The 22521-nt window shown below is 46.8% G+C and overlaps 1 protein-coding gene across 2 annotated transcripts in view; it reads right to left on the bottom strand.

Moving 5' to 3' along the window:
- COL4A2 (collagen type IV alpha 2 chain) overlaps positions 1–22521 on the bottom strand; it is a 177364-nt gene that overhangs the window by 104677 nt on the left and 50166 nt on the right. For both annotated transcript variants that reach the window (XM_030856756.3, XM_060287724.2), the window contains exon 4: positions 18074–18154. In XM_030856756.3, the coding sequence (XP_030712616.2) occupies positions 18074–18154 (81 nt within the window). The remainder of the gene's footprint in view (positions 1–18073; positions 18155–22521) is intronic.

The following is a 22521-nucleotide window of genomic DNA, read 5'->3' as shown; positions in this document are numbered from 1 at the left end:
GGATGAATCCCTTAGACCAGGATGGGCCTCAGTCTCCTTGTTTGCAAAAAGTGATTTATAAGTGGTAATATGTCCTTCTTAGATCTAAACTTTTCTGGATTTGTTCCATATCTCTCTCTATATTTTTTGGACAGAACTTCCCCCCCTTGTCTATATTTCCTTAATCTGTGTTTTATTTACAAATAATTTGATAAGCAAATCCCTGCTATTCAACCTTACAAAAATAAAGGTCTTGTATAAATGAAGATGTAACTGAAGATGCATACATCTCATTTTCAGCAGAGAAAACAGAAAATACTGCTCAAAAGAACAAGGGCCTAGTGAAGCTGGGCAAAACTCTTCATTTCATATTATAGTTTGATTCAAGACACCTGGATTACTTCCTTTGTCAAAGTCATGGAAACTGGAGGTGGTTTCAAAATTCTTAAATGATGTGCTTTTGACCTTGTTAAGTTCCCACATGCCCTGTTGGTTCTTCTTTTTTTTTTTTTTTGCGGTAGGCGGGCCTCTCACTGTTGTGGCCTCTCCCGTTGCGGAGCACAGGCTCTGGACGCGCAGGCTCAGCGGCCATGGCTCACGGGCCCAGCCGCTCCGCGGCACGTGGGATCTTCCCGGACTGGGGCACGAACCCGTGTCCCCTGCATCAGCAGGCGGACTCCCAACCACTGCGCCACCAGGAAAGCCCGCCCTGCTGGTTCTTTTTTAGAGCAAACCACTCTCTTCCCAACTGGGTTTTCATCGCTAACAAGAGAGACATTTTGAAAATATCCATTTTTTTCCAACCATAAAAGTTCTGCAGAGAAGAAAAGCTTCGTTGAAATACACTTGCAATATGTTTAAATTGTGTCTGAATAAAACTGCTGAATATAAATCAGGCTCATTCTTTTAAAGTATGTGTTCAATTGATTTTACCTTATTTAACATGATCTTCTATCACCTCAGTTCCGAATACTGTTTCACCAAGTTTAGTTCAACCTCATGAACCTTTCCCGAGTCAAAGAACAAAAGGAGGTTGGTGGGCTGCGGGAGGCGATTCTCTGAACAGCTGGCTCTTGGGGGTTACTCTGAAGAGCTTTCCCTTCGGTCAAACAACCTCAGTGGGTCTGCTCCTGGGGTTAAGGTCCAGGGTCCTGGGATGGCGAGGGGCTCTGGGCACCTACTAACATGTGGCCTCGACTGGCACACCTCCGGGCACGAAAGCAAGCTGGAGGGGAAGGGGTGTCCGTGAATTTTAGGGGGGCAGAAGCTTGTGGAGGAAAAGGACAGAACAGCTGGGGGGGGGACAGAGAACAGGTGTAATCAATGCTCTACCTGAACAAGAGCATGTGATGCCAAGCAGGGGGCGGATGGCACTCACTGCAGGCAGAACAGCAAGTCCCACCTCAGCGACGATCCACTTCGGCGAATGTAGTCAGAACCACCAAGGGTGCCGTGCACCTGTGCTCTCCAACCCCCCACGCCAGGAGCTCTTTTGGGGGTCGGCAGGTGACCCTCCTGAAGCCTTGGCTGGTAAGAAGCAGCAGCAATGACGAACCTCGGCATTGAACCCGATAAATAAAAGGGAAGTTTCCCTTCACGGGACAAGCTGCGCTGGTCACTCTAAAGATCGGTGATCACCGATTGGGGAAGAACCCTTGTGGAGCACGTTTTCTAAGTGCACAGTGAATATCTGCTCAATAATGCTTGATGTGGGTGTCAGGAGAGCACCTCTGCGCAGCGCACGCAGGAACGCCTCCTGATGGGGTCCTGGGCTGGCAGCAGCCGTATCTACGGGGCGCCACCCCTGGGCTCACTGAGGATCAGGCGTGAAAAGCTTCCCGTCCCTTCAGGGCGTTCTGTAACCTCGGGGATGCTTCTCAAGAGGGCAGAAAAGTGCTTATTTCATGAACCCTGGCAGGATAATCAGGGCAACAACACAGGAGTGAGGGTGGGGTGGCTGAGGGCAGAGATGAGTGGGAAGCCAGAGCCAGTGGGAGGAGAGGAATCGGTGCTGAGGGAATTGGAGCATTTGCCATATTTGCAGAGGCTTCTGGTTGACAAACAGGAGTTTCCCTGGGAGCAAAGGGGGCAGCAAGACGAGCCAGGCTGATCTGCCAGTTCATGGCCCAGAGCTGCCTCTAGGAGGGGACAGAGAGGAGGGTGACTGCAGGCAGATGGGGAAAGGGTGGATTTTTAATTTACCAAGTTGTGGCTTTATATGCATATGTATGTGTGCATATATCTCTACCTATCTTATTTTTTTCCTTCTCTGGCTTAATGGTTTTGTTTAGGAAAAGAAACAGTCGTTATGGAAATGATAGGTTGAGAAAGAAAGAATAATTAGGAACAACTGAGTCTCAAATGTGCAATATCATACCCAGATTTCAAAGGGTGTCCTTCAAGAAAAGACAAAAGTGTGGGCTGTAGGTCTGGGTTCAGAGTTTGCTTCCTCAACTCTCCAACGATGTGACTTTGGACTACTCACTGTGTCGTTCTTGATTTAATTTCCTCAATGTAAAAGAGGGACCACATCACAGAGCCCTTCTAAGGACCGGGAGTCAAGGGATGCAAAGGCTTCCCACACCTCACCCACCATGAGCCACCAATAAGTACGGGTGTCATCACAACTCAGAGTGACCCAGATGGACCCTGTTTCCTGTTTGATTCTATCATTCGTATCAAGGGCTAAAACCGAACAGGATGAATTACCACTGTCTTAGGAATAAAACTGCAGTTCAGTTGACAACTGAAGCATAATGACTGCTTCAATTTTGTTAACAGCCGATCCCATTGGGAAGCCTGTCCACTGAGGTATTTGATTTTTACTTTTTAAATAAGAGAAGTCAAATATTTCACCACCAAAACCCTTTTACAATGGGCATTCTCTGAAGGTAAGATAAAATACGTCCTTGACATGTACTAGCTGCTAAAAGTCCAACTAAATATCAACGCTGTGGAGGCGCGGAAGGCTGCCATTTGTAGAACATTTTTTTCACCCACAAGATGCTTTTGCTGCCCAGCTGGCATCGCCTGGGTGGTATGGGTGAGGGAAATCCTGAAGTTTGGGATTCTAAATCAATACGGTTATTCTAGAGTCCCAGAGCGGAACAGATACCCCAAGTGAGTAAGAGTGCTGGGCGGAAGAACTTACAATGAAATCTTCATGATTCTTTATCAACTGTAAAAACAGGCAGCGGACATCCCCACTCTGAGAAATACTGTGTGTCTAAAAATAAACTGTTTAGTCACTAACCCATATGGTTATTAAAGAATGGGGTAGATAGTGCCATAGTGGGGAACATACAGGAGATTCCATACAACACTTTGGAAATAAAGTCTTGTGAACCAAAACAATGGCTTTCCATAACAGCCACTGTGCTCGCCCCAGACAATGGGTAACTTAGACACACAAACAAAAGACAAACAACAGAAGCTTCCAAAAAGGCAAAGGAAACACCTGCTACTTTTTAAATGGAAGAAGACACTAATGACTATTTCATATGGAGCCTTTATAATGTATGCTTCACCGTAGTGACCACAAAATGAGATTTAAAGCTGTAGAAAATTATCAGTCCAGCAATACCTACAGTTAGTGGGGAATTTTGTGTCTTTTCAGGTTATCTCTATTGGCAATAGGAGAAAACATGTTTATAGACAAAAAAAGGTTACTCGTCTTTCAGAAACAACATGTAAAAAAGGATGGCAATATATGCATAGATACCACAGACAACAGTAAAATGCCTCTAAATTGGAAACGACAGCATAACACTGATTATTTCGATTAAAAAATAGCATGAGACAGATGCCAGAAAAGTGAAACCATACGGAGGCTACTTCTCACGTCTACATTCCCGATTTGTCAGGAGGAGACTTAAGAGCTGCTGAAATAGTTCAGAAATCACATGAAGGAAAAATGGGTCAATCTGGACTGGTCTTCAGAGACAGAAACTTCTTTTATTTAACAAAAAAGACTATTGAAAAGTTTGGGGAAAGTTCTTCTCTTTGTGACTGACCCCCCCCCACGCCCCCCCACCATGAAAGGTCCTTTCAGAGATCCACGTCCTAGGTGGTCCATGAGGCCCCAGGGCGTCCGAAATCAATGGTACTTTTGTCAACACCTCCTTGAAATATCCAACGGCACACATTGCTTTTATGCTTTAAGTTTCTGTGAAATACAGTAAGGACACTTGGAAACTCCAGGGGGTGGGGGGCGGGTGTAGCATTTTTATTAAAAAAAAAAAAGGAAAAGGTGAGGGGCTTCCCCCGGCTACTCGGGGTGGGAATGGGGTATGGGATCTTGGCTGCCCCTGCAGGCGCCTCTCCCATCTATGAGCCAACTCCCTGTCGGTTTATTCCAGGAATTCCTGTTGACGCAAAGCCAACAGAATATAGAGATCCGTGGGGCAATAAATAGTGGAAATGGGAATGACAGTGAATTCCTGGAACGGCCAACGTCAGACCCGAGGCAGAAAAATTCAATTCTAGAGTTATCTCCTACGGCAGTGACACTGCCCGATGAAACTTCCCAAAGAACGGGAAACGTCAATGCCAAAAGTAGAAGGACGCTTGATGTCTTTGAAAATATTTATTCCTGCTTGTTCAAAGTGCTTAGGAACATCTGGACTAGGTTTGATACAAAAACTTGATAAATGTAGACAGGCACTAATGTATTCTAACAAAGTTTCAGGGCATTAACAACGCACCCACCCGGGGCTTTATTTTAAGTTCTAAGATAAGATTAGATGCTATAAATAACTAAAATCCCATGTTGAACACATGAATAAAGGGTTTTCTATGATAGTAAACTGCTAGTCTCCTGGAAACATACACAGAAAAGGTATAATATTTAATAAATATAAAATGCATACAATTAAAATACATAAATGTACATGTGTGTATGTATGCACACATATATGATGGATCCATTTCAAAAATCCGAGGTTATTTATTGTCATATGTATATCTTAATTCTAAGAAGAATCATCTTATTCCAGGCACTTTTGCTACTTCAGTGACTGTTAGGAAAGGATACAGGATGACAATTCAGCATCCCTCATCCTCCATAAATGTCAGTTTCAAAGGACTAATCTATTCATCTTTCTGATCAACATGCTATTTCCATGACTCATCTTTCCTTCCAAGATAACTGACATTTTTGAAGGGCACCCTTTTGGTTAAATTTTATTTTTTTTCTACTCGAGAAGTCTTTTTAATCTTCTGGAATTGAGGAGTTCATTTTCACCCACAAAGTTCCTTCTGTTTACTTCCTTGGTCTGATTATTCTACTTGAGGGTATGCAGATGGCTACACATCCTTTTTCATCAATGCTATCCTCAAAATAAAGTCCTAAAAATACCCGTGGCAATGAACATTTAGACATCTCCTTTTTGGTTAGTAGCCGTTTCATGGAATGTCTGTGTTTGAAATAGATCAGTATTACACAAGCAAAGATGCATAAAAAAAGATAAAGGGCAGAAGAATACCCTCATTTCCACCATCTCCAAATCAGAAACTTTAGCTCCACCTTTCAGCAATTTCACAATAATCAAAGTAAAACCTGGGTCAAGGCTGAAAAATTAACCGCACAAATGGAAGACCAAGAATCAAAAAGCAAAACCCAAAAGGAACACAACAAGAAACTTACTGCAAGAAAAAAACGGAGTTTTGGGTAGACACACATCGCTCGTGAGCCAGCGCAATGGTGTGTTTGGTGAAAATGGGTGATGGGATTTTTTTTTTTTTTTTTTTTTTTGCGGTACGTGGGCCTCTCACTGTTGTGGCCTCTCCCGTTGCGGAGCACAGGCTCCGGACGCGCAGGCTCAGCGGCCATGGCTCACGGGCCCAGCCGCTCCGCGGCATGTGGGATCCTCCCGGACCGGGGCACGAACCCGTGTCCCCTGCATCGGCAGGCGCACTCCCAACCACTGAGCCACCAGGGAAGCCCAAGGGTGATGGGATTTTACGACACAGTCCTAGAAGCACAGCATCCAGACCAGAGAGGAAATAGTCTCCCTCCACTTCACGCTGGTCTGGCCGCTGCTGGAACGCCAAGTTCAAGTCCTTAGGCCAGGACTCCAGAAGGGAAGTGAGAAACTCAGAAGAAGGAGATTAGAACGAGGGTACAATTTTCATATGAGCAACTGGTCAGGAAGTCAGGGGCACCGGTAATGCAACAGTTGATACTTTAATATGAAAAAAGGTTAGGAGACCATGTTCTTCCCTAAGTTCTGCTGAGATCAGTAGATTTGGAAGGAATGGAGTTGTGATGGGGCCTGTGGAGGGACAATGGAAGAGAAAGCTCATTGGGGTTCCGGGAGCTTTGCGGTTGAAGCGAGATGTTAGAGGATGGCCATCACCGGGGCGTCGGAGTTTGTGTGTAGTTGTGGGATGGGATGGGGAAGGTGGGATTCCTGTTCAGGAAGCAAGCAGGTGTCAGAGCTAAAGCTTTCCTACGTGGCAATTTTCTCAAGAGCTTTGGTGACAGCAATCACAGCACATGCCCTGGGGGGTGTCACCTCCCGTACGCCGTGATGGTCATGCTGGTCCCATGAACCATTTGTCAATAGTGCTGAACTGTGCTCTTATTAACGGTATTACATTTTAGTGGTCTAATTGTAACCGAGCAGGACCCTATGCGGTCTTCCCGGGACAGACCCTTCCCCTACACCCTCGGCTGTAGCTCCTCTCTGAAGTACCCACATAATAGCATCTGATGCACATTTCCTGAGTTGTTTTACAGATGCTAAAAGCCCCACCGAATGGAAGAAATTAAGTACTTGATGATCAAGAGCCCCCAGACCTCCTGGCGCCTAAGGATTGATAACTTTAACCCGTGACACCACCTTGTTACCTCACCATCGACCAATCAGAGAACTGTGCATGAGCTGATCACACATCTGTGACCCCCCTCCGTCACCTGGCCTTTAAAAATGCTTTGCTGAAACCCTCGGGTTCGGGGCTTTCTGAGCACGAGTCACCCATTTTCCCTGCTTGGCCCTGCAATAAACCTTTCTCTGCTCCAAACTCTGACATTTCGGTTTCTTTGGCCTCACTGTGTGTAGGGCCCTCGAACTTGCGTTCGGCGACATAATAATGATCGAAGCTCACCTGAAGCTACTGATATAGCTACACTGTAACCAAATGCATAACTTCAGCCTTCTTGGATTTCAAATGAAACATCCTAATGCTATTATTTAGTTCAACCTCTTTATCCTTGTCTCTAGTTGACCGGGAGTTTAAAAAAACAACTATTTAAATATAATACAATTACAGCACTAATATCACTTTACTGTAGAGGTTATAACCTGTAGAGGTTAAGTCTATGTCTTCAGGACGTTCTTCAGTTCTTTTCTATACAACGCTTGAGGAGAAGCAGGCTGACGTCATGCCCCTGGCATCTCTTGATTTCAAAATATACTCTTTAAAGGCAAGAAAAACACTGGCCAGAGGAGAAATGATTTCAAACAAAGATGTGAAGCTGACCAGGGAACAGAAAGAAATCTCCTAGGGGCTCAGATACGCTTTCGCTTTATTTCTTGTCTATGGCATGTCTTACGCCGAGTTTCTTTTAAGTGAAGCTGTGGAATCAACCTTATTGTCTGGAAATTTTCAGTGGGATTCAGTGTTAAGCGAGAGTCCCCAAGAAAAATTCTGTTTTTGAGGAAGAGTTGAACTTTTTAAGTTCAACTTTTAGGAGGTGGATTATTTTCTTTTGCAATAACATATCATACTTTTCATTAATTGGGTATTTTTTAGTGAATTTGACTCTAGATATATATGAATCTATTCTGAGTTGTGTGTGTGTGTCGTGTGTGTGTGTTGTGTGTGTGTGTTGTGTGTGTGTGTGTTTTCATTAAGTAACCAGGAAAGCCTTTCTTTTCTGGAGTCCTCTAAGAACAGAATGACTATTCATCAATCTCAGATGTATTCTTCCGTTCTTCCTGGGTAAGACGTTGGGGAGATTTGCCAAGGTACTGCACCAACAATTCTATCATTCTACGATGAGAAATACAAATATTTGTAAAACAGCAGGTGTTAAATGATGAGGAATTACCCCCAAGGCCTTCGAGTGAGGAAGCCGTCTTCCTGTTGCAGCATTTTGCTTGGATTATCTGGCCTCCTATTCACCCCCCTCTGTCTTTTGGGCTGTAATGGTGCGCTTTAGGGCTGTGGGCACATAGTAAACTCTGTTAAAGATTTGTGCATCTCGCCCTCAGCGGCAGGTGTATCCAGGCTGTCCAGGTATAAGACAATGGGCTACTTCTCTGAGTTGAGTTGAAAAGAGTAGAAGTGTTAAAAGCAACATCCACAAAAGAAAACCGCTTCCTAGTCAGTCACAGGGTTCTGTTCATTTTGTATCCAATCATTGCACACTCATTCGTCCTCAAAGCCATGGCAGTATGTCTTTTACTGAATTAAGAAAGGCTAGTCTTGTTGGCAGATACTAAATGCAGGTGCAGGGCATACAAATGACCTTGACATCAGGGTTCTTTCGAAATAGATCTTCACGAGGTGTAAAAAATGCCATTATCACCATTTGGAGTGTATTTTCTCAAAAAATCATGCAGAGCTACATACATGCCAGCACTTTAATTCTTATTACGGAGAGACCAACTTCTCCATAAAATTCATCTGTCCTCTGTTTCTTTATTTAAAACAGACTTTAAGTCTGAAGAACAGTTAAGTGCTTTACAAAGACATTTTAATGAAAAACATCAATGGTGACAATGCAGCTAAGAACTTATTAGGCCAAAGATATTATTTACCCAGAATTAATGACTTCCATTTCATTTCGTTTTGCTTTCTTTCGCTGGAACCTTTCTGGTTCCAGATCTTTAGGAATTATCCATCCTAACGGTGTTTTGAATACAAAAGCTTTTGTTCCCACGGTGGGGTTTTAGGGCCTCGCAGGGGCTTAGGAGGGAACTGCCGTCAATACAGGGCTTGTACTGGGTTACAGGAAGGTCTAGTCCGGCTTTGATTCTTCTAGAATTCAGCCTTCTAGACTGGACACAGAGAGGAAGGGGACAGGGATAGTCTGATCTTTCTAATCAGTGGGGAAATACGCCCTTTTGAAGGCTTGCTTTCTACTTCCCATGTGAGTCAGACATCTGACGACTTGAATGACCTGGTTGTCTACAGCACAATGGGCTAGTTTGGGTGGGATGCCAGAGGGCTCAGAATCACAGGCTGTTCAGGCTCTCAGGTTGAGCAGTTTCTTAAGAAAATTCTGACATGCCTAAAGCATTTAAAAATAAATTCAAATTCACCCGAATGCCAGTGATGTACGTAGCATCTTTGCCTTTGACTATTAAGGACACGGGTAGCTTCTTCTAATTCAAAAAGGAGAAAATAAGGCAGAGAAAAGACGACTCCCTCCCACTCTAGAGTGAGGAAATTGTGCCTGTGCCACTTGGTTTGGTCATTTCTGCCATTTTTCTCTGGTTATTATTTACTATCTCTGGAAGAAAATAGGAAGAGTAATTCCAAAAATGTGCAATCTGCTAGTTTTCTCTTTATTACAGGAGCAGTCCAGTTTAAGAGTGCTTAGACGCAGGAGCATTTAGCCTCTTGTATAGGCTGCCCCAGTGAACTGGACATGGATGCCTTTTGCATATGAAGACTCGACCTCTCTTCCTACTGAGTGAGGGAAGACAGAGAACATGCTTCCATTTTCAGATGGCGTTTAGAAAGCACGTCATGTTTGGTAAGAATTTTCCTCTGGTCATTTTAGAAATCCTGCAATTGTTTACGAAGGATGGACTGGAGGTGAATAAAACAAAACAAAGGTCTTTGAAGACTGGCATTCCTTCTCTAAGAGAAAAGGATACGCTTCAGTGCTGTACCTGTCAAAACATTCCATCGGAGGAAGGAAGACGATGGATTTCCAAAGGCAGAGCTTAAGTCTGGCTTCAAAGAAGAGTAGAATGTTCCTTTCTCTCACCCCGGTTTATCAGTGGTCTCTTGGAGTCGGTGTGAGGTTTTCAGTCAAAACTCAAAACAGTATTATTATCATTATCCTGGCTCTGACCCACAGATATGTTTTCCTCGAGGCCATGAAAGGAAGGCCATTTCCCCAGAACTGTCAACTTTGGACTGGAACACAGTTAATTATTTTCTCACCATCTTTGGTGCTGATGGCGGGTGTGGATGGCCAGCCTCCCTGAGGTTTTGATTGCTGAGGCCACTGCCCAGAATCCACGGTGCCCCTTGCCCACATGCATCGACCAGCCGGCCAGCCTCAAGGCATCATTTTTGTGCTTCTGCATATACCATACGTTCACCAATGTCCCAGTTTTCCATAAAAACATCTAATATCAGTCTGTGGTCAAAGGGTTGGGAGAACAGGGACCTGCCTAGGTAAAAAAAAGTTATTTTTTTCTCTCAAGTTCATTCTCTCTTCTGCCTGAGCTCTGAGAATGTCTACTCTATGCTCCTTTTGTTTGGATGGAAATTCAGAAGGGAACAGAGGGGTGCGGTTCTCTCAGAAAGAAAGAGTGGGCTTCCCCCGGTATTTCTAGGGCGGTAGACACCTCAGGCAAGATTGAGTGTTTGTAGACACTAGGTAAGCATCTTTCATTAGCAACACCTGGAGACAAGAGCGCAGTATGATTTTTTCATTACGAAGGAATGTGGTCTAGGCTGCCAGAGCGACGTGTGTGTGTGTGTGTGTGTGTGTGTGTGTGTGTGTAGTTTCACCAGAAGTGGGACAAATGGATAAATAACATACGTAAACATTTAGAATTCTTCCTCTGCACTCAGGTACTAAGCTGCCCACGTGTCAGTGCTTCCTTATTCATCACTGATCGTGTGCCTACTGTAAGTGCTAACTACATTTTTTTAATCAATTATCTGCTCTGCTGTTACCACAGCAGCAGTGTCGTGGGCAATTCCTGTTGTGGTTGATAAATGCTAGGCCACAGCCACTATGATTAATGTTCACCCATGATTTTCACGATCCCTATTATTTAATGAGGTATTTTACTGGAGGAAACATGGGAGTCCAGGACAAAGTTTGTCATGCTTCAGATAAGGGACATGATGGTTTCAGTGGCATGGAAATACATTTTTTCTCTAAGTGCTGACTTTCAATCATCAGATTCTGTCTATAATGATGTTCTTTGAGTCCATGCAGTGAGGTGGTATTAACATTTCGTCTTTTCAGGATTTAATAACATATTCTTTCGGATGGGCTCCAAACTGGCCCGTTTTCTATCAAACTGTGACTAGTGTTAGAATGGTGCTTTGAAACTAAACATTTCCCTTACTGGGGTGGGGTTGGGAGCAGGGGAGTAAAGCCAGAGATGCCACAGTTCCTTCTCTCTGCTCCAGCTGCACAATTAAATCATTTCTACAACACTTGATTGAAAGTCCTACTCTAGGGCTTCCCTGGTGGCGCAGTGGTCGAGAGTCCGCCTGCCGATGCAGGGGACACGGGTTCGTGCCCCGGTCCGGGAGGATCCCGCATGCCGCGGAGCAACTGGGCCTGTGAGCCATGGCCGCTGAGCCTGCGCGTCCGGAGCCTGTGCTCCGCAACAGGAGAGGCCACAACGGTGAGAGGCCCGCGTACCGCAAAAAACAAAAAACAAAAAACAAAACACATCACTTATGTGCGATGTACAAACTAGGCGGGCATCGTCTACATCTGCTGAAGTACTGTTTTCCTCACAGAAAGTAACCAAGTAATGGAGCTGGCTGTAGCCACAGCAGCATCGGGCTAGCCAGAACCACTGCCGTCCCAGAGACGCACTAAAAATAAGCACACGATGTTGAAAGTAGGTGAGAGCTATGTGTCGACAAAGGTTATACAAGCCCAGAAGCCAGGAGGGGTTTTTGCTATTTCTGAATCATTCTTCGCCCTTTCTGGGCTGTGACAGGGCAGAAAATGCGCACGATGAATTCCGTCAGGTCTGCCGAGCAGACCAGTAACAGGCATCTGCCTGGAAAGGCAGCAGCTGGTTTGGAAAGAGGTCTGCTACAGCAGCACTGATGTTTTCATTTCGCGCTCGCACGTGTCTCCCCAGAGCTGAGACAGATGGCCGTGTGGCTTAGGGGAACCCACCGGAGTGGCAGAGAACACACAGCACACACATCTGGAAGATCTATGTTCTGAGCATCTCCCTTTGCTCCACAGTGGTCAACCAGCCTTTAGATGTATACTGAGCATTTCAAAGAAAACAATTCAGTTTTATTGCCACAGCCCAGTTATACACATCTGAGGGTAAGGTTTACGATTAGCGACGCACGACAGAAGATACCGTCATCAGCGAGACTACAGCTCTCCTTGGAAGAGACCTTATTGCCACAGTGACTGTGGTTCAGAGCTGCTCAGGGCCCCTCTGCTCCCTTCCCTGATGCTACACGTCTGCTTCCTGCATCTCTTGGTTGCTGCCTACCTGGGCTGACAGGCGAGGGCCAAGGCCTGAGTCTCCTGCACCCCATCCATCCGTCACCACCCATCTCCGAGAGCTTTGTGTTCACACTTTGCTTCCTCTCTCACTCCGTTTCTCTCCGGTTTCTCTCACTTTGATTTATATTGTTGAATTTAAGGAATCTTGTGAGGTCGAGAATTATTTGCTCATACTTTGACCCAAGTCCAGGGACCCACAGACTGTGGGAAACTCTTAGCTACATGAAAAAAATGCAACGGCCAAGCACAACTTGCGCCGGTTCTCAGCCTTTGCTTAAGTGAGTGAGCTTGTCAACTGCACCCTTCCAGGAGCTGAGGCTCCAGTCTTGGGGCTCCTGCTGCCAGGCCCGTGGAGGGCGAACATGGGGGGGATGACTGCACAGTGATGGGGAGATGCCGGGTCCCTCCCTCCGGGTTGGTGGTTCACCTCTGGGACCAGTCACAGTGGTGGTTTCTCCTTTTCCCACCGCAGCTTGACAGGCCGTCTAACCACCTCAGTAATTCCCAATGTTTGGGCCTTACTCGGTCTTTGTATGAACCAATTTCTGAATACCTGATTGCCTAGGAAAACAGGCGTCTTGCGAAGGTTAATGCCATTAAAAGGTTGAAATCGCCTATCTGATCTGAGTTTATGGTCAAAAAAGTGTCAGGGGAACAGGAACCTGACTGAGTAACTGAGATAATGAATTAAAATTGACCTCGGTTGGAAAAATCTGAGAACTTCACAACCTTTTTGGTGAGGTAATGCACAATGGCAAAGGCATCTCTATCTGTTGAATCAGATGCCTCCCCTGTTCTCTCTCCTGTTTTCTATACTATGAAGCTTTGTATCACATGGAGGCAGTCACTCTGCTGTGACAGAAATTCTGTGACAGAAATTCTGTAACAGAAATTCTCTCTGATGCTTGCAGCTCAACTACCTTCCCTCTCCACCGTGCGTAGAGAAAGAAAGAAGAAAAAGAATAGAAAAAGAGGACAGGGCTTCCCTGGTGGCGCAGTGGTTGAGAATCTGCCTGCCGATGCAGGGGACACGGGTTCGAGCCCTGGTCTGGGAAGATCCCACATGCTGCGGAGCAACTAGGCCCGTGAGCCACAACTACTGAGCCTGCGTGTCTGGAGTCTGTGCTCTGCAACAAAAGAGGCCGTGATAGTGAGAGCCCCGTGCACTGCAATGAAGAGTGGCCCCCGCTTGCCACAACTAGAGAAAGCCCATGCACAGAAACGAAGACCCAACACAGCCAAAAATTAAAAAAATAAATAAATAAAAATGTTACCATTCTTTAAAAAGAAGAAGAAGAGGACAAAAGGGAGCCCTCCTACACTCCTACAGTGTTGGTGGGAATGTAAATTGGTGCAGCCGCTATGGAGAACAGTGTGGAGGTTCCTTAAAAAAACTGAAAATAGAGCTACCATACGGCCCAGCAATCCCACTACTGGGCATATATCCGAAGAAAACCATGCTTTGAAAAGACACATGCCCCCCAATGTTGATAGCAGCACTATTTACAATAGCCAAGACATGGCAGCAACCTAAATGTCCATCAACAGAGGGATGGATAAAGAAGATGTGGTACATATGTACAATGAAATATCACTCAGCCATAAAAAGGAATGAAATTGTGCAATTTGCAGAGATGTGGATCGACCTAGAGATTATCCCACTAAGTGAAGTAAGTCAGAGAAAGATAGGTATCAAATGATATCATTTATATGTAGAATCTAAAAAAATGATACAAATGAACTTATTTACAAAACCGAAATAAACTCACAGACGTAGAAAACAAACTTACGGTTACCAAAGGGGAAAGGGGAAGGGGAGGGAGGGATAAATTAGTAGGAGTTTGGGATTAACAGATACACACTACTATGTCTAAAATAGACAACAAGGACCTACTGCATAGCACACGGAACTCTATTCAATATCTTGTAATAACCTATGACAGAAAAGAATCTGGAAAAGAATACAGATTCACATACATATATTTAAACCTGAATCACTTGGCTGTACACCCGAATTGTTGTAAACTGACTACACTTCAGTAAAAAAGCAAAAAGAATAGAAAAAGATATGGGGGCTGGACATCTTTGTCTGGCGTGACGAGTATGTGACCATTAGCGGTGGAGAAAGTCCGAGAATTTAGTTAGTTGCCTTTCGTTGTGGACAGCACCCTGTGGAGTACTGCTGGATTAGGACTTACACTTTCTAATTACTCCAGTATACTTAATAGGGATTATTTGAAGTTGAAACCCTCTAACAACAACAAAGTCTTAACTCATTTCTTAATATACGATATTTGTTTTTCTCTTTCTGACGTATTTCACTCTGTATGACAGTCTCTAGATCTAACCACGTTAACTCACTTCTTCAAGTTATTTACTTTTTGGATTCACTAAGCAACTGAAGAGATGGCTGGAAAACTGGCTAGAGAATCACAACTCTTGAGTCAAGACAGCAAAACCTCTTTTCTCTGACTGTGTGCTTCCCCCCATCCCCTGGAATCTCCTCCATATAGGTTAACATCTGGCCAGAGGTGTGCAGACACAAAAGATTACTGGACTGGAACACGAACTCATCTGAGAGTCGGAGAGCTCGAGTTCGGTTCTGGACTGAGACTGGAGCAAGTCACTTAGCCCCAAATGTCACTGTCCTCCCATGAGAACTGGCAGGTGTGGCTAGGGCACCCTCTGCACCTCCCAGCGCTGGCCCGGGAGCGAAGGGTGCGCAGACCGCTGGGCCTCAGCTCCCCCCCTTCCTGCCCCCTCTACCGATTTGCTGGAATGGTCCACGGGGCGGCTGGCTCTGTCTGCGAGACGCAATTCTCTTCCTGTGACAACGCGCCACCCGCCACTCCAGGGCGGGGAGTCTGGCTCGATACAGAGCTTGCTCTCTCGGTTAGGACGAGAAGTCCTTTGGAACCAGAATCCACAGTACCTTTGTGATTTCTGCGTAGAGTCTACAAGTTACCCAGTGACATACAGTTTCTGGTGTTGGCTGTCACCATGGCGAGGAAAACATTAACTGGACCCCGTGCCCATATAAGGCAGAGTGAGCCCGGAGCTCGGGGAGCGTGGCTCTGCAGCCAGGCCCCGTCACAGCTGCTACGGTGGCACCGAGGGGAAAACAGACAGCGAGGGACCCCAGGGGAAGCTGTGGGAAAGAACAAACTATGCACACAGCTCTCAGAGTGGCAAAATCCACCCACGGCTATTTTTGTGTATTACATGACTTCTGAAAAATACTACCCATCCCAAAGCAGGGCAGAAATAGCTCTGCTTTCGATAGGATCCCATCTGGGCAGACTTGTTAATGAACAAATATTTAATATACACACACCAGGTTCGTAGAATGGACACGGACATTCTATTTTCATAAATGACTGTGTAAAGTACATGCGACTGTCCTAACAATAAATATCTTCAGTAATACGCTGGGCTCACCCTGTAGACAATGATAAATGGGGTTAGTTATTTCTCCTCTCTGGGTTTTCTTCTGATCTCTTACCGTCAGCCATTCCTATCACCTTACTGATCAATAGTCAATAGCACACCTGAATCAGTCGGGCAGCCCCGGGTGCTGACAGTTAGAACCACTGGGGTTGGATCTGTGGGGTCCAGGAACGGGGTCTACGTCTCTCTTCATGACTCCAAACGCTCCAGAGAGTGGCACCTGCAGGCCAGTCCCCTGGTGGGGTACCGCTGGCCCTGGCTCTTGAACAAACTACCCGGACAACTGCCAAGTCTCAACTTAGTTTGACCAAGATTGATAATGTGTCTGAAGGAAAGTCAAGCCCATGCTAGGTCACTCATGTTAATGAAATTAACCAGAAGGTGTCATTTTCTACTTTTTGGCAATACGTAGAAACAGAGACAAGGTATTTTCTTAATCAGGGATGACAGGAAATAACACCTGTGCTGTAAACTAGGGGACCTGCAGAAATTCTCTTCTGATGACCTCTTTGAGAAGACCCTCAGCGTCATTTAAGAATCCACTGCTGTGCAGACGGCATCGCATACAGAAACAATCAGAATGAACTACCTTTATGGAAGAACAGCGTTCTTGCAAAAGCATTATGGGAGTTATGTTCACGTATTGGTTCTACGTTAACTAATCATAAAGATTGAAAAAGAACAGACCCAGCCCCCTTCTACTCAGTCTGGGTTTGTTTGGCAGATCCCAGGGAGAATGCAGGTCCTATCAGAGCTGGGGTCCCTCCAACTCAGGCATGTCTCACAGATGCTTGTACAACACTCGTTTGCCTTCTTTGTGACCGCAGAAGGCTGAGCTAGCCAAGCGCTGGGGAGGGGAGAGCCCCGCAGTCAGGCTTTTCACCACTGCCCCAGAACCATCGCTGGGAAAATCTATAGCAAGGGACCCCAGGGGAATTTAAGTCTCATGGAACGGTTTCCATATATTTAAAAATACTTCTCCTTGTTAAATGCTGATAAAGCATCTTCAACTAGCAACTGCTTAAGCATAAAGTCCCCACTCCAAGCAGAGGAACCCTTTATTAAAGCAACAACAGCAGAAACTGTCACGATGAACACAGCCCGTGGAGACGGAAGCTTTGATCTCCTGGCAGAAGATCACCCCTCAACTGTGAGCTATGCCACTAAAATAATGGGGAGTCGCATGTTAGTACATAAGCCCACCACATTTATAAAGGGGTTCCCTGCCACGCCTTTTACGTATTTGACTTTTGGGGGCGACTCAGGTAGGGAAGGATGTAGGGTATGACACCCAACCTCAGAGGCAGGTCTCCAACCAGACGTCTCTTCCTCCTGGTGGGTAGGGATGGAGCACGGCTACTTTGAAAACTGACTTTAGAATTCAACTTGGTGAAACTCATTTGGAGCCCCCGAGGATGGCTGTAATTCCTGGTTCCAACAAGGACAGGGCAATGCAGGCGAGAAGCCCCAGTGGCCTCTTACTACCTGGCATCGGACAAGCATGAGTCCTAGAGGGAACTGCGTGATTCCAAAGCGTAAGGACTCAGAAGACTTTGTGATGTAAAACGAAATACTGCTTCCCACAGTGCCGCACACCAAAATGGGCTTAGACGTGTAAACAATTCCTTTTTAAAATCAGCAATACCAAGACTCAAACATCAGCTTTAAAGGCTACACTTTGATTGAACGTATGACACCCAAAATCAGGTCCGTATTTCAAACTCTGCCAGATGTTACGGTGATAATTTGGGGGGACCGTTTTTCTCTGACTTACCTATGAAGTGGGATTTACATAAAGGGCATTCAGGGAATGAGTGGGATCATTTTAAAAGCCAAAGCGATTCTCAGCAGTATAATGGCAGCGCCCTCCAGTTTAAATGGCTATTGCGGTATAAATGCGACTATGCTTTCTTTAGGCAGTGTTTTTACAAAATGTATGCTTATATATGATAGAAATATAAAACGCAGTTGCATGATGGGTACCTATATGCATACACGTGTATTTGTGACAACAAACAAGAGAAAAGAGGCTTGAGAAAGTTAACGCTGTTCTCAATGTATTAAGAAAGTGGTATAAATCGACCCAATTTTGCATTATATTATTGTTTGCTTTGTGGGAAAGAACGCGCCTGTATTAAATTTCTTAGGAATGTATGCAAAGGACTTAACCAGGCAGGATGCGGCACTTCGTTCAAAATGGATGTGTAAGGAAGATAATACTGCAGTGTTGTGACTTACCCATCCTCCTTTCTCGGGATAGCACTGGCAGCCCCCACTGCAGTCTCTCCCTCCACAGGGCACATCGAACTTCTTCACGCCCTGCAAAAATGAAACACAAAGCAGAGAAGTTACCACAACACTGCAGCTACACTATGCGTCATAGTGCCAGGTGCTAAGAGCCCTTCCAATTCTAACAACTACTCATTCAAAACTTTCAGTAAGTCTTTAAAAAAATAGAATTTAATTTTCAGAGCAGTTTTAGGTCCATAGCAAAAGGTACAGAGACTTCATGCACAGCTCCCCCGGGCCCCAACCTCTCAACCGAAAACATCCCTCACCAGACGGGACATTCGTTACCATCCGTGAACCTCCACTGACACCATCACCACCCAAAGTCCACAGTTTACATCAAGGTCGCTCTTGCTGCTGTACCTTCTACGGTCAATAAGCCTTTTTCCAGTGTCTATTAAATGCCAGACACCAAGCTAGATCCTGGGGCTCGAAAGTCAAGGAGAACTTTGCCTGGATCCAGGGATCCCACGTGAAGTGAGCCTTGGATACTGTGTTAAGCCCTTTGGCTTGGAGGAGGAGTCCAGGCACGTAGGAAGCAGCCCTTCATTCTGCCTGGCAAGGTGGGGGATGGATTCTGGGAGGAGGCGTCCAAGGCTGAGTAGGATGGGGTTTAAGATAAACGCGCAGGGCACTCCAGGCCCCATTACACAGCACGGGTCCCGGTGAATTACAGGGAGAAGGGGCTTCTGATCCGGAGGCAGAATTTGCAAATACACCTGGTAGGATGACAAACCCTCACCTCCATCACAGGGTACCCGCCATCCATGGAGAAGCCCCGCGCCCCTTCCCTTTCCCTGAGACGTGCTCATATAGGGTGCCGAAGAGGAGGGGTTGGGGAAGAGGCTTCTCTTAAGTATTTATTCAGTCGGGTTGGGGTGGCCTCCGTGAACTTTTCGTCAGACACCGAGATAGAACTCCTTGATGACTTTAGTGGATGACTGGGCGAGCTCTCTGGCTGGACGACTCCAGCGAGGAAAAATGCACTTACTTCTTGCCCTCTATCTCAGAATTTCAGGCAAAAGATGGGCTTGGAGATTGGACCGTGTCTGAGCTCTTCCTTTCAGACAGTGTCCACAGCACTAAATATTTTGAGTAGGAAATGACAATCAGATTGGCCGTCTTCTCCCCACTCTCTGCTCGGCCAAGTGTCGGCCCTGCCCACTCCCACCCCCGTCACCCCTGACAGGCGAGTAAGCACAGCTGGTCACTGGGGAACCTCCGTCTGGCTCGTCACTCGTGGCCAGACCGTTCGGATCCCCCATGCAGCCCATCCGGTGGGGACCCTGGGCGCGGTGAGCTCTGGGGAGCACTCAGCCAAACCTTACGGAGCAGACAACACTTCCCGACAACAGAACCCATCCCAGCTTTAAACAAAACCGCGTTTCACCATAGCGACTCCATCCTCGCCTGAGTTGTCTCAGTGACTAAACAGGGGGTCACTTGGGGACTCCCTCTGAAGTTTTCTGCCTGTTGTTTGTGTTAGCACATCTGCCGGCATCTTCCCCGTTCCCGAAGGTTCACGTCGAGGTGCAGATGGGGCTGCCTGGCCACCTCGGCAGCTCCTACCGGCACGAGGCTTCCTGGACGGTCAACCTTAGCAGGCACACGAGTAAACCCTGACTCAACACCATCTGGCCAGAGCTGACCTTAGACCTCATCAGCAATGCACTGTCCTTTCTGTAGAGGTGATACATTCCTTTCCTTTGCTAACTGCTTTCTACCGAGAGGTCTCATTTGAGAGTTTCACAGGGTTTGTTCTTATTATCATTCTTTACTAATCTAAAACCGGTGGCATCAGTCACTACTTTGAAGAATTCAAAAAAATCTGAAAATCTCAAACCCTTTAAAGAAACCAGCACCTCTAAAGCCTTTTGAACCTCTTGGTTATCCTTCTGTCCTAAGGCAATGGGAACGCCCAAGCTCCACAACGTGAGAGCAAACGTGGATAAAATCCTTTCATGCCCTTCAAATATGATACAAGGTATTTGCCAATTTTTTTTTATGGCTTCAGTGTTTAACTTCAGTGGGGCTCATTTCTAAATCCCACAATTTGGCATATTTGCTTTTTTTACAACCAGCTCCGTGCCAAGCCATCGGCGTGTGGGTGACGATGAGCACCAAAGTGAGAGGAGCCTGGATGGGCCGCCGCATTTGTCCTTTGTACCATGTACGACTGTGACGCGAATAGGTGCCCTGGCAAGGTGTCCCTGGCTCACACAATCATAATTCGTTTACCAGTTGTCTGGAAAGGGTAGGGGGACTCCTCAGGCTGAAGGGTGAAGCGTAAGCCCCTGTTCCCCATCTGGTGTTTCACAGGCTCTTTTTAATTTTGATTGTAAAGCCACTTGCCAAATCCCTGTATATAAATCAATGGTTGAAATGACTTTAATGGTTTCAAATCGATCTAACAGACTTTCTGTTCTAGGTTTAGGACATGCACTGGATTTAGTTATAGCAAGGAGTTCTTCACAACCCGCTCAAAATTCAATAGCACTTTTCTGCTTCTGGAACTAAGACTTACAGGCTTGAAAACTCCTGGCCTCAATGCTTTTCAACCACGTGCGCGTGGTTCAGATACCCCGACACAGGAGGTGAGGGAGACATTGTAGAGAAGCAGCCCTCCACCCAACAAGCCAATCTCCATCCTGGAAACTCCAGCCCTCCCGTGTGTGTTTCCCATCGGCATCTTACATATCCCACAGAGGGGCTCGGAAGAATTCCAACAGCGACAAGAGCCCTAAGTACCTCCTTCTGGAATGTCAGGTCTCCAGGATGAACAGAAGTATTTACTTCACTAGGGCGGGGCAAGTGCTCCAGACATCTCTCAGAGGCTGAACAAGTCGCAGGCTGAGCCCTGGCATTCCTCCGACAGGACCTGGGCTCTGGAACATTCTCAAGGTACATATACCCTCCTGAGGGCCTCGGATGAGGAGTGTCTGAAGTGCTACGTGGGGTCCTGCGTCTGTGTTCCAGCCCCACCCCCCAAGAAAAGCTCAGTCCAACCACTGCCCAACCCAAGCCCTTGAGTCCACGCCCGAGTTTACGGCTCAGCACGACTCAAAGACCGACCGTGGTCCTCTTGTCGGCTCCTAATGAAGGTGACAAGCTTCCTCCCCACCTCACACCCACCTCAAGAGTCCGCCCCCCACCCTCCAAGATGACAAGCTGGCCCTGGCCCACACCTTAACTTCAGAGTTTCCAGGAGGGCATGATTTCACCGAGAGGTCCAAGCTCTCTCAGAAACATCAATTCAATCCTCCATTAGTTCCTCACTTCAAGTCCGAATCCCCGTCGGTCACACGGTGTGGAGCAATACTCCGGCAGCAGCTCTCCCTGAGCTCCCCTGCAGGTCACCGAGGTCAGTGTCCAGCATCTTGGTGGGAGATGCAGCTCCCAGGGCCAGGAGGCTCCTGGAGACTCACTGTCACGGACCAGCTCCATCTATTCACCGAGCAGGCCAAACGCTCGCCCTGGTTTGGACACCCTTCATCCCAGCGCAGACAAGCGCTCACGGCCCCGTAGGACCAATGCTGAAGATCCGTGAAGACTGCAAGGACTCCCATCCCTGGAGAACGTTCGAATCCAACACGCACGGGTTCCTCTGCCCCACCGTCACACAGAAACCCACCCAGGCTCCGGGCCCCGGAGGAGCCTTCACACGCTTCCCAGCCCGGAGCATTCAGGGAAACACTTTCCTTCAACTGCGTCAGCCAAGGAACCCTAACTCGCAGTTCCAAACACATATGGCAGCTGGAAGGAGATCACTTATCCACCTTTTCACTTTGCAAGTTCACTCCTCCCTCCCTCCCTCCGTCCCTCCGTCCCTCCCTCCCTTCCTTCTCCAGTGTTTACTCTGGGTGATGCACGGTGCTGGCCGCGGGTACACAGTGGGGAAGAGACCATGTAAACAAGTAGACGAGAACGAAACCTCCATCATTTCAGTTATGGCAAGTGCCATGAAGAAGGGGGTGGTTCGGAGCGAATAAGAGAGAAGGAAGCCCCACATGTCAAACCACGCCTGGCGGCACAGAGGGCTGAGCGCCGGCCTTTCTCCTGCGTTGCGCCCCGTTCCTCCGTGCGCGCCCACCCTGAGAGGCCGACCTCCTGCCGTGTAACCCAAGGCCTCTGCTGCTGGAACCGTGGGGACAGACGGGGAGCCACCAGCCCTCAGGCCCAGCATCGTTATCACCAGGACTCGGAGCAGCTAGGATTGCAGCGAATTGGAACCCACCCTTCTCATGACCCTTAGGATGCACCCACGTTGCTTCCGGGCCAGGACTCCATTTCAACTCATTGCTGATCTATCGTCCAAGACAGACAGCCCATGGCCTGGGACATCCTGAATCCTACTTCTCAACCAAGAACCATCTCCGCTGCTACCAAGATGCGTGATC

Source organism: Globicephala melas, chromosome 18 (genome assembly GCF_963455315.2).
Source record: "Globicephala melas chromosome 18, mGloMel1.2, whole genome shotgun sequence".
Classification (NCBI taxonomy): Eukaryota; Metazoa; Chordata; class Mammalia; order Artiodactyla; family Delphinidae; genus Globicephala; species Globicephala melas.
This window is presented reverse-complemented; position numbering and strand designations above follow the sequence as displayed.